At 53.3% G+C, this 12921-nt stretch overlaps 1 protein-coding gene across 6 annotated transcripts in view; it reads right to left on the bottom strand.

The window, feature by feature from the left end:
• Positions 1-12921, bottom strand: part of Nav1 (neuron navigator 1) — a 252591-nt gene that overhangs the window by 145762 nt on the left and 93908 nt on the right. For 4 of the 6 annotated variants that reach the window (XM_021729867.3, XM_040277226.2, XM_078022573.1 and 1 more), the window contains exon 4: positions 8506-9294. The exons of 1 other annotated variant lie outside the window; for it this stretch is intronic. In XM_021729867.3, the coding sequence (XP_021585542.2) occupies positions 8506-9294 (789 nt within the window). The remainder of the gene's footprint in view (positions 1-8505; positions 9295-12921) is intronic. One more of the 6 variants, XM_078022574.1, reaches the window with a different exon arrangement.

Raw genomic sequence — 12921 nt, 5'->3', positions numbered from 1 at the left:
AACTGGCTTCACATCTGGGTTCTGCTATGTCTGGGTCATGCGTGGTGGGCTGCAGGTCTGCCTTCAGCAGGGCACTTGCAGAGCTAAAGCGGTGGAGGACCAATCTCCAGTCAGGGAAGAACACTGTATCTTGGGCAGAGAGTCTCATCAGAGCTGCTGCTAATGAGGGGAAACCTTGGAGCACAGAGGTGTCCTCTCCCTAGGAACCTCCATGGGCACACAGCAGGGGCTGCAAGAGCCATCTTCCCTGCAGTGAAGAACCACAGGCTGGCTTAGCTCTTCACTCAGCCACTGCTCCAAGCAGGAAGGAGACGCAGGACTGTTGGGTAAACCCTCATTGTGTTCCTCCATTTAACTGTCTGCCCAGAGCCACGACCCTCTCCAGCCTGCCTTTGCAGTCTTGTCTCTTCTGCTGCCTTCCAGCCTCACTGCCTACCATGAAGCCCCACATTTATCTCCTCCTTTCCTTTTCTAGGCCCTTCCATCTCTGCTGCCACAATCTCATGCTCCTTTCAACACTTTTTCAACAATACGTTAATCCTGGGGGAAATGGGAATGGAAATCAAATTCCTTGCAAACATGATTTTGTCCAAATGTACCCAGCTACTATGCATAACTATAATGCTCTAATAAAAAAAGATTTTTTTTTTTAAACAAGTCAACCCTTCATCTGTGGTTGCAGCTCAGCGGTAGAGCACTTGCCTAGCATGTGTGAAGCACTGGGTTCAATTCTCAGCACCACATAACAATAAATAAATCAAATCAAGGTATTATGTCCATCTACAACTAAAAAAGGGCATTTCCAGAAGTGCCCTGCTGCACGTCTCCCACCCCCACCTGTACTCTAGCTCTAGGTGGCCTCACCCTCCTCAGTCACCTTTTCTCTTTTTCATAGCACAGGCCACATTCTACCTTGTCCGAGAATGAGCACGTCTTTTCTCCTCCTCTCACCTGTCAAACTAGCACTCTGGCCCCAAACCTCGAGCTCAGGAGCACGGTGGTTTGCCCCTACCCACTCTTGACAAGCTGCTCCTGAATTAAATGAAATCAAACAATGTTTGGGGGAATCTTGAGGCTCCTGGGAGCACCACATCCCCAGGATTATGCTCCAATCCTGGCTCTGCTTGCTGTTCACTTGCTTTGGGCAGATTACCTAAATTTCAGTGCCTCGGTTTCTTCAATTGTAATTGGAGGCATGAGATTACTGTGAACATTAAGTTGCTTAGGATACATAAGGAATAAGTACAATGCCTGGCCAGGTGTAGTGACACACACCTGTAATCCCTGCAACTCAGGAGGCTGAGGCAGGAGGATTGCAAGTTCAAGGTCAGCCTCAGCAACTTAGTGAGGCCTTAGCAATGGAGTGAGACCCAGTCTCAAAATTTAAAAAAAATAAAATAAAATAAAAGGGCTTCGATGTGGTTCAAGTGGTAAAGTGCCCTTGGATTCAATCCCCAGTGCCAAAACAATACAAGACAAACAGAATGAAACATTGCCTCTGGTATGCCAAGTGATTGGTAAATAATAGTATTAGATTATTGTAGAGATTTTTTTCTGTGTGGGGGGAGGCAGAAGACTTGAGTACCAGTGCTCCTAGGAGGCCATCCTCAGTTGTTGGGTATCAGAATCCTTTGCCCCATAGCACTTCAGGGACTTTGCAGAGAGAAGGTGGGGCCTCCTAGCTGGTTGTCGGCATACCCCTAAAGGCAGGGCTTGTTTAGGGTCACCAAGGGCAGAGAGAGTCTATATCTTTAGAGTCCAGGGAGTAACCAGCACTTATAGTGCTTTTCTGGGAAAGGAGCCAGAAGTCTGAGCCTCTGCAGCCTCTTCCTGGTCTGTTTGGGGGAAGTTGTTCCACCATGGCTGTATTTCAGACTCTTTTAAACCTGTCCAGTTCTTATACACACACACACACACACACACACACACACACACACACACACGTAAGCGCACCTTTAGTGTGTGCATATATGCTGGAAACCAGTGAGTGTGCAAGTGTTTACCTGCACTGATCCATGTGAACACACACCATCCACTGCACACCCTGTGTTCACATCCTGACACCCAAACTCACGCAAGCTGCAGGGGTTTCTGCCGCATGCTATACAACCTAGTCGCCCAGTTGCTCCTACCACACCTGCCCGAGTCTAACTCTGTCAGCCTTCCTATCCCTCCACTCAGCCCAGGATTATAGCTTACAACCCCGGCTCTCCATGGAAACACCTGGAGCTTATGACATCCAACCTCCTAGACCAGATTACATCAATCAATAGTCAGGCCCCAGAAGGACAGCCCTCGGACAACTCTAGGACCCCACAGGGACCAGTGGCAGGAGTATCCACAGCACTTCCAGGCTTGGACCTGCCCTTGTTCTTGGTTTCCACATTCCCCCAAGTCACAGAAGTTAGTACCTTGAGAAGCCCAGAGGAAGAGCTGCCACCCAGAAATTACAAGACACTGGAGGAAACGCCCACTCCAGTGGCCCTGAAATGTATCATTGAGATGTCTAAAATAGATGCTGATGGCTCAGGGCAAGGGTCCACCCTGGCCCAGCCCTGACTGCCGTGCTGAGGTTTGCCTGGAGAAGAACAGGATGTCAAACTCAAGTGTACAACAGTGTTGACAGCAAGCGCCTGGAACCTAGAACCAAAGCCCTTAGGGTGAACCTGTGACCTGCAGATGGGCCACGCTCCACCCTCTCCTTCCCTGGCTCAGCACGCGACTAGGCTCCCACCCTTGCAATTTGTACTTACATATGCCACAGTCATAAAATCTCAGCCAAAAAGTTGCATATAAAAGATGATAAGCCTCCCAGCCAACCCTGCTTATCTCAGCTATGCCCACACTGAACAGCCACCCTGGACACACCCTGGGTTGGCACAACTCTACTCTTGGCTCAGCCTCTGTTGGAAGATATAAACAGTTCCTGGGCATCTTCTTGGTCTGTGCCCTCATCTCTGCTGCTCAGAAGGAAACAGAAACTATTTTCATTGAAGGAGGTGGAACGGATCCCAGGAGGTTCTGCGGCCCTGCTTCCTAGGCCCCAGTGTGGGGGAAGGTGTAGGAGGTGGTGTCTGCTTCAGGGCTGGCCCAGCTCTCAAGGGTCTCCTATCAGAGGGCGCCTGCCCACGCAGGGTAGTGAGCTGGGCCTGGCCCCTGGCCCTTCCTGTGCATGAGAGGGAAGGCTGCAGGCTTCCAGGACATCAAAAACATCTGGGTAATCCAAACAAGGTGTGGAGGGAGGTCAGCCAGTGCAAATGAGAAACATGTGGCTCCATTTCCCCTCTGCTGGCTGCCTAGCACAGGGTTTCCAGGCTGAGAGAGAAGGCTGTGAGGAGCACAGCTTCCGGGTTGGGCCAGGAGAAAATTCAGCCAGGTGCTGTGGGTCCCCTGCGGGAAGCCACCCTGAGATGCAGACATTATGAGGAGGTGGGAATGTGATCCAGCTGAGGGGGCTGGACTTCACTGGGCCTGAGAACCAGGTGAATAGGTCAGGCTCCTCCCCCATCAGGTCTCATTGAAAAAAAAAAAAAGACAAATGAAAGAAAATGAAGGGAGAGGTATAAGGAGAAAAGATGAGATAGAGCTTGCCTAAGTATCTGACTTCAAATATAAGAAATCTAAAATGCAGACTAAATTAATCTGTAAAGATCCAGAGAGCAAATCTGGACCACGGGTGGAAATTATTAGGAAACAGAATCTTGGTTCAACAGAAAAAAAAGAGCTTTCTCATAATGAATGCTTTTCAGGAAAATAAGGTAGTGAGTCCTCTGTCACTAGGAGTGTGTAAACAGAACACCCACCTGCCTATGATGGGATTAGTTTCAGCTTAAGTGGGTGGCTCAACCAGACAATTTCTATTCTGTGGTTCTATGAAATCCCAGGGAAGGCTGAGGGAGGTGGAGTGCTCTGCAGAGAGGAGGGGACTTCTCTCTCACGGGTTGTCCAGGGAGACACTGCAGTGTGCTGCAGCGGTGGCTGGTGGAGCAGCAGGATGCTGAGCTGCAGTTAAGGTCCCTGAGGCCTCTGCTCAATGCAAGACAGGTTCTCCTTCAAGCCCATTGAAACCACCTGCACCTTGAGCCTTGGGTCAGAGGCTGCCAGGTGTGGGTGTGGGTGTGGAGGGACAGCTGCAGGCAAGGGCAAGACTGGAGGTTAGCAAGCAGAAGAGGATGCCCAGGTAGGGGCCAGGTAGGGGACAGGCAGGAGGTGGGTGGTGGTAGCACCAAAAGCAGATAGGGCAGGCAGGTGAGGAGGACTGAAACAAGAGGGAAGTGTCAGGAAATACCCAAGGGTTCCTGGTGACTTGGCTCTGTTATGTATTCACTCTAGGTCTAGAAGGGGCCCGTGGTCTGGGGACAGAGCCATCAGTAAAGGGCATCTCCCTGAATTGGTTTATGCTTTGGGGAATGACAGCAGCTTTGGACACGTCTGTTCAATCTGGACCTTCTCCCCAGAATGGAGGGTCTGTCCCCTACTCATCCTCCCATGTGTCACTCTCAGAAGCAGAGCCTGGGCTGCCTTGGGATGGCAGCTTTGGAGGAGGCAATCTGAAGAAGCCAAGGCCCAGAGCAGAGGAGCAGGACCTCTTGGCCACCTCTTGGGTAAGGGCCCAAGCCTGGCCCTGGAAGAAAACATCCTGACAAGGTAGAAAAAGAAATGCTCTCAGCACCAAACTTGAGGAAGGAGGGAGGCCTCACAGCTCCACGGTTCTGCACCAATTCCTGATTCATACAGTCCCTGCTCACCTGCAGGAAACACCAGAGCATTCTCCAGCACCACTACTGCTGCCCAGGGGAGGGGCAGAAGTGAACTTTGTCACACTCTCCTGCCAGGCCTTGGGGAAGCCCTGGAAGCATCTAAAATGGCTCTGGGTGGAGCCTCTGACACTGAGGTGCATGGTGAATTTGCACACACACCTGTCTGCTCTCAGCAGCCATTCTTTGGAGAATTAACAACATCTCTTCTACCCTCCTGCCCCCTAAAGAACTGAATATGAAGGACATTTCATCCCCCCCACGACTCAGAGCATCCAAGAGCACATTTTCTGGAGTAACTCTCTCCTTCTGCCCAACCCCCCACAAAAAAACCCATGGCAACCAAGTGGCTTAGAAATGGGTAGCTTCCTGCCTTTCTTCCTCAATCCTATTTGTCCTGTGCTTCTGAGGACCTAAATGTTGTCATGGTAACCCTGGGGTGGGTGCCAGACACCTTCTGTGGGGAAGTACGACTAGGAACTCCAAGTTCCTAGGCTCTTTCACACCTAACCTTGGGCAGTCTTAACTGCTCCACCTGTCCCTTTCTCTAGGAGGACAAAATGGAAAAACGCTGAACTTTCCGGGGAGTCCACAGGCAGATTTCACTTGAGATCCTTGGGGCCAATGAGGAGGAAGAGTGTGGTCTGGGGACGTTTCTTTGTGCACTAATTCAGCTGTGCACTAATCTAAGTTCTCTTGAAGCCACCTAGGACATTTTCAAAGTTTAATCGCCACCACCCCCCATCCCTAAAGGGTATGATTGAGCCAAGCAAGGCTCTCTTTCACTCGCAAATGGGGAAACTGAGTCCCAGAAGAGAACTGAGAGCTTAAGACTTCTGGACAGGCAAATGTGGAATGCAGCTTCCTGGCCTGCCCTAGATGCAGGCCTGGTGGCCTTCTGGGAGACAAATTGCCTGATGTGTAAGATCGGCCAGGTTCCAGAGGCATCTGATTTCCTGGAATTGGTCTCTTTTCTCTGGGATCTACCCCTCAGTCTTCTTAGTTTCTACAGTTCCCCAGGGGACCCTGGTTACTTGGCAGCTTCCAAGGCTGGAGAAGGGACAGGGAACCTGCTTAGACCATCTGGGCCCCAGCTGATTTCTGGAAAGAGGATGATCAGGTTTCATTTTTTTCCCCTTTATTCCAGAAAGGCTCTTTTTTGGGGTTACCTCACCTCCCCACACCCTCTGCCTCAGAAATTGGATCTAGGTACCTTCTTAGGTCTGAGATAGTCTCAGGGAATGAGCATAACCTGACACTGAGACTCATGGGTGGGGACAAATACCCTTATCTCCAGCAACAGGGAAATAGCCATTCCCTCCAGAGGCCACACTGCCCTCCAACAAGGGCCTATCCCCACACTGGGAACACCCTCACAGGCCCTGCAAAGTTCATTGGGTATATTGTCCCCTTCACCCTCATCTGATCAGTCCATCCTCCAGGTCCACCTTCACACAGAAGTTGGCCTGGAGTTACCAGCTGCACCCATAGCTGATGCCAAGCACAGTTCTAGGGCCTGGGCCCATACCCTACCTCTTAGCTGATGACAGTCCGGCAAGCTCCTCAGACTTTCTACCCCTGAATCTCCACCTGTGAGAAGCCCCTCAGCTCTCCATGGGGTCATCAGGACAACTTTGGTGGCCCATGCACAGCACACATAAGGAACTACAGTTCAGCTTCCCCTGCCACCCTCAACCAGCTCTAGGCCGATTTGTTAGGGTTTCCATGGTTACCCCTTTTGAGAAGCAATTAACAGCCCAGCTCCTGGGGGTAGTGTGGGGACTGCCAGGTCTAGGAAGGGCCAGATCAGCTAAGCCAACCAAACAGGGGAAGCCCTGACCTTGAAAGTGGGTTTGTGCCTTCTGCTATTCCATGCCCCTATCCACTTCCCCTGCCCAAATCACAGTGAAGGTCCGCCCCCACTCCTTTTAGTCCTTCAGGCAACATTCATCCCAGTCAGCCTGGTGCCTCCTTCTCAAGCTTCAGTCACAATTGGATTATCACTTCCTTAGAGAGGCCTCAGCAGGCCTGCCCAGTATCTCTCCAGCACACAATCCAGTTTCATCTTCTTCATCACCTGGAATTATTTTATTCATTAGCGACTATCTTGTCCCATTGGACTACAAGCTCCTTGAGGGCAGGGCCTCTGGCCGACTCAGCAGGCAGTGAGCACAGGTGAGGCTGCCTTGTCACTGATGCACCCCCATCCCCCACCTCTACTCCTCCCTGCTGAGGCCTGAGCTTTCAGGGGCTCTCCAGGGACAAGACTGCTCTTCCCCTTTTGCCCTTGCCCAGTTTCCTGATTGCCTCTGTAAAACCCATCTGCAGCCTCCTTCGAGAGGATCCATTCTCAGAAAGGCCAAATCCTTGTCCCTGGTCAAGGGATCCTTATCCTGGTCCACACTGGAGTTGGGGGGGGGCAGGAGTGGGGGCAGGAAACCTGCAGCAGGCCAAACCCATCTCCCTCAGCTTCTCATTCTCCTGGCAGCCAGGCAAGTTCTTCCTTCCATCCATCCGGCCATCCATCCATCCAGCCATCCATCCCCACCGGCCCGCCCATCACTCGACTCCGCCCCTTCACACGCGCACAGGCACGCCCCTTCCCAGCCCCCAGCGGGGCAGCCAGCCTGCAGGGTACTTGGGAAGGGTCCCTAGGCGCCCGGGCCTGGGGATCCACTTTCTAGGCACCGCAACAAGTCTGTTCAACCAAGGCGGTTAGCCTGGGCTCCAAGCCTTGCCGCCGTCCGCGCGTGGCCCCAGCACCGCCCATATGGGCTCCCAAGGCACCGCAGCCTTATGTCCTGCACATCCTGGATCTGTCCCTCTGTGAGGGCACCGGCCCTAGGGAAAGCAAGAGCACTTCCCCGGCCTGCTCCGGGTTTTTTTGCATGAACTCTTCAGGCTCAGAGAACAATGGAGCAGCTCTCTGTGCTTCCTCCACTCCAGCAAGCTTTGTTCTTCCCTTCCCGCCTGCTCGGCTTCCATTAGCCAAAGGGCAAAGGCTGCCCTGTCAAACAGAGGTCTGGGTGCAAAAGCCTAGACCTTCCACTAAACGACCTGGGGTGGGAGTGGGGGTAGGGTCTGGAGCTAGAGCCTGGGCTGAGGTATAGGAGGCGCATCCAGATGCGCGCAGCTGGCTGTCCGCCCGCCCCTTGGCCCCAGACACTTCTCCTTGCCAGAACCCCCACACCCGGGAAATCCGACTCGAGCTTCCACCCGGGATCCAGAGGAAGTGGAGCCTCAGCTCTGCTTCAGGGCCAACAGGCCTTCACATCTGCTGTCTTCACATCTGTCCTCTAGATCTAGGCTCTCCCTGGACGCTTCCCTACCGGTGCTGGTTGCTATCTGGCACAGTGCAGACCACTCCACAGCTGTAGTCTCCACCAGCCCCAGATATTGTCTCTTTAGGATTCCGGACTTTAAAATTCGAGGAAAACAATGGAAACCAATGGGCTCTATGTCTGAGAATCTAAGTCCTTCACCCCATTGTCCGGGTTCACCTCCCGCAGGCCAGAGTAGGGCCTGGACTCCAGCCAGGTAACATCTTTAAGACGTACTTTGTGCACATCTAGAGGTGGGTCTGCACATCTGGGCTCAATACCCCCTCTAATCTGACCAGTGATCAGGAGAGCCCTACGGAGCTGGGGCAAGGGAGGAAGCTCCGACCGTACCCACCTCGCTCGCACCTTCCCCTGCAGCTGGCCAGAAGAGCTCCAGGGGCGGGGTGGGGCGGGGCGGCAGGACTTACCCAGCATCTGGCTGAAGAGCAGCTGCTCCAGGTCGCCCAGTACAGTTACCACGAGCTCGGGGTCCACCTTGAGGAAAGCGCGCTCCTCCTGGCCCTTGGCGGAGGGCACAGGCCCAGAACCCTTTTGCGCCTTGGCCTTGCTGGAGAGCAACTCATCATCCGATTTGCCGTCGTCGCTGACCGCCGCCTCTGGCGCCTTGCTGAGCGGCTTGACCTCCGCATAAGGTCCGCGTGGGATCCGGCTGGGTTTTCCCAGGCTGGGCGCTAGAGGAGCTAGGGGGGTCTTGGCGCCGCCCGCCGGGCCGCCTTTGGCCTGGAAGAGTGAATGCTCGGACTTGGACAGCGTCTTGGACATCAGCGGAGTCTCGCGGCCCTTGGACCCCATCTTGCCTAAACCCTTGGGTGCCTTGGCCATATCGTCGCTCCACTCGGGCTCATAGAGCTGCAGCTTCTTCTCTGAGTCTGTGAGGAACGAGAGGTTGGTGAGCGACTTCTGTTTGCGCAGGTTGGAGGCCGGTGGACCGCCGGGAACACGGCTGTCCACGCTACCGGACTTGAAGACCTTCAGCTCAGCAGCGCTGGCCTTGGCCATGCTGCCACCGCCGCCCGGCGCCTTGGCGCGCTTGGGCAGCATGCCTCTGCCGTCCACCGCGGCCGCCTTCCTGCCGGCTCCTCGCGGCTCGTCCGCGCCCTCGTCGCCGCCGCCGCTCAGCTCCACCTCGGGCTGCGCGCTCTTGACGCTGCTGCCCAGCATTCTGCCCGCGAGGAGCGCATGGACGATCCGCGCGTCTGCAGGCACGGGGCGGGGGGAGGGGGCGGGGGCGCAGGGAGGAGGAGGCGGCAGAAGAGGAGGGGGAGGGAAAGGACGGAAGAAACCGAGGAAGAAGGGAAGAGGAAGGGGGAGGGAGCAAGGGAGGAGTGGGGCAGGCGAGCGGAGGGAGCGGGGAAAGAAACGCGGGGAAGGGAGACCGGGAAAAGGAAAGAGCAGGGAAACCGTGAAGCGATGGGGCGGGGTCGGAGGAAAAGGGGGCGGGGCGGGAAAAATACAAATTAAAAAATTTAAATCAGTCAAAGAAAAGATGGAAACCCCGCTGCTCCATCGAAGCCTGGAGCGGGATCTTGGCCGCCCTGGCCGGCCTGTCAGTCCCGCGGGCAGTGCACTGCCCGGCAGCGCCCTCGCCGCACTCCGCCCGCCTTGCTCCAGTAGAGGCTGCAGGCTGCAGCTCCGAGCCCGGGAAGGAGGGGAGGCGAAGGCGGGGAGCAAACAGGAGGAGGGGAGGAGTGAGCGCGAAGGGAGGGAGGTGGGGGAGAGAGAGTGTGTCTATTTCTGGCTCGGGAGGGGGAGGTATCTGCAAGCAGGCGCTCCAGGGGCGGATGAGTGGGGGGTAGGGGGCACATAAAGGATCCCACTAGGTTTTCTTCTCGCTTTCCGCGCCGTGGCAAGGCAGGTTCTTGGAGGGCACGGGTGGTCCCCTGCCGCATCCGGAAGAAAGGATTGATTGAGGAAATGTGGGGGTGCAGGTAAAAGGGACTGAAGAGGGCAGCTCGGGATAAAAGGGCAGAGAGTGGGACCTGAAAAGACATTGGGAAGGTCCCTGCCCCCTACCCAAACCATCCTTGGTTTTCCCACAGGAAATTCCCATCCTACCTTACTTTAGTCTATGAGGCACAAGGTTGCCTTCCTGAACCCAGAAGGTAGGGGACAGGAGATAGGACAGGGGAGGCTTGGAGAAGACAGGGCCAGGGGTTTGCTGGGGAGCCGACTGAGCTCTTTGGAGGAAGGGACTGACCCTTCGGATGAGAAGACTGGGTTCCGTTTCTGATTGACTGCATGACCTTGTCAAAGTCATTGAACCCCTCTGGTTGTCTGTCCCTCTCACAATGATTATAATACCAGCTTCTTAGGTAAAAGAGCTTTAGAACTTAAAGCCCTCTGTCAAACCAGGGGGAGGATGAGCCCTGGTCCCTTACCTGCCAGAGCTGAATCAGTGCTGCAGAACCATTTAAAAAGACACTTATCCAACCCATCTCTCTCCCCTCCGCACCTCCTGGGCCCAGGGAAGAGGGAGCAAGAACCAAATGGTAGGCAGCATTTTGCCTAGGACAGTAGAGGGCCACACTGCTAGTCTTCCCAGGTCCTCCCAAGACCAGGTTGCCTGAGCAAAAGGCTCTCAGGAGAGGTGAGGGACAGCAGAAAGTGGAGGGGAATTCTGAATGCAAAGCTTGCTTCAGAAGGGGCAGGCTCCAGCTGGAGCTGTGGGCTGGGGATTGTAAAGCCCTAAGAACTCTACCAGAATGTGGTAACTATCAATTACTCTCCATCCCCACCACCCCCAGGATCTTCTAGCTTCTCCCTTTCTTCCTGCTAGATTTGAAGACCCCTGGGTCTACTGAGTCTTCTGGTTCATTCACTCTCCTAGTACTAAGCATCAAGCCCTACCTAGTGAGAGGGGTACTTCTGTATGCATCTGTCTCCCTACAGCATAGGAGCTCTCCCAGCATGGAGCTGTCTCTCCAGCATTTATGTGGCGCAGGTATCTCAGCAGTGTTGGTTAAATGGATCCCAAGGCCTGCCTGGTAGATACCGGGTTGGTATCCTGCATGATCTTTTGGTCCTGGCGGTAGCCCAAGACTCCCTGCCTTCCATGATCAAAGGGTTGAACTGAGATACCACAAAGTCTTCATGTACAGGAATCTTGGCCAAGAGAATGTGCCTACCCAATACTGAGAATATAGAATTCTCAAGCAGAAAGGTGTTTGGTAAGAAGCATGGACCCTTGGCTGACCTTGGAGATACAGAGAAAGAGGGAGATTCTAGCCTCAAGGAACTCAATGTCTGGCAGGGAAATGCAAGATAGACAATACAACACTTAGGGAAATAGTAGTCTGGTCCCTATGAAAAAGCAATGTCACACATTCATCACAGGTAAGCAGGAACGATAAGAGGCACCACCTCAAAGCAGTAGAGGAAAGGAGTCCGGTAAAAGAATTTGCCAGATAGTCCTAAGGCAGGGGCATGAGGCACACCATTCTCAGAGGCCCGAGTCCAAATCTCAGGAAACTCAGGGTGGAGCTAGGGCTTATGAGTCCAGATAGGAAATGACCAGCAATAAGGAGCTGGTTAAAGGGATGTAAGTGGTATCACGCCAGAACTTGGCCAGGCTCCGAGCCAAGGGATGAGGCCAGTCATGGGACACACGAGATACTCAGGCTTCTGCATGAACATGAGATCCCAGTTCAAGCACGGGATCAAGCCCCAACTTTGATGCCAAATCTTTGAGTAAACATGACCACTCCCTTCCTCCCCATCCCACAGGCCACTTGTAATAAAATTGCAAACCATCACTTCCAAAGTCCTCATCCTTGTGCACTCATTCTCTAATTCATACAAGATGCCCCTGATTCAATCACATGGAACCTCACCTTTCCTAAAAATAGCTATTTGAGAATCTGAGGATGCCTATTGTATGATTGACTAGGTTACACTAGCTCTTGATCATTGTCTGCAGGTTTCTTCCTGCACATAAATTCATCTCCTCCTTAGCAAAGAGAAATTTACGGGTAATAATCCTGGTTGAAAACCATCATGTGCCCTGTGACCTATTCCACCCAGTGTACTCTGCTGCAGCCCCTTTCCTTGCTGAATTTGGCCCCTCATCTCTGGTATCCACGTCTCTAAATGAAAGTCTTCAGAGTTGCTATGAAACACTCGTCCATTTATTGCTCTGTTCATCTGCACTTCCTTGACACTGGATGCCCACTGCCCCTGGGACCTGGCCTGCTTGCCTTCCTTTCTGGTTACCTCACTCCCTCATCTGATGCGTACGTAGTTCATCCTAGTGGCTCTTTCTTTGTTCCTTTGTCCCTCCTCTCATAGGATGGCATATTTCCCAAATCCCTTAATAAACACCTACTGAAATTCTCCTTATTGAGAGGGGAAGAACAAGTTGCCCAGAAAAAGGCACAGCCTCCTCCACACTATCAAAACCTGCTGCCCCGGGGCGGGGGGGCGGAGGGGGGCTGGGGTTATGGCTCAGTGGTAGAGTGCTCGCCTAGCATGCATGAGGCACTGGGTTCGATCCTCAGCACCACATAAAATAAAGATATTGTGTCCACCTAAAACTAAAAAATAAATTAAAAAAAAAACCTACTGCCCCAGTCCCTCCTTTGTGACACATCACCTGACAGATCCAAGATGGAAATCACCAGTGCATCTCCTCTGTCCACACAGTATGCTTTCCTTCTGTCATTTTTTAAAAGGGTTTTGCTATGACCAGGTAATGGTTTCTTTAAATAGTCATCTTGGCATCTTGGAACTTTCTGACACTCCCTAACGGGACCTCTCCCTCGGTCAGTCTCTTTTTTGATTCCTTTCACATCCCCTGAGTTTCCCACCATCCTCTTCTGCAGTGGGAG

This window comes from Ictidomys tridecemlineatus, chromosome 10, assembly GCF_052094955.1.
Source record: "Ictidomys tridecemlineatus isolate mIctTri1 chromosome 10, mIctTri1.hap1, whole genome shotgun sequence".
NCBI lineage: Eukaryota > Metazoa > Chordata > Mammalia > Rodentia > Sciuridae > Ictidomys > Ictidomys tridecemlineatus.
Note: the sequence above shows the minus strand (reverse complement) of the source record. Positions and strands in the feature narration are given on the sequence as shown.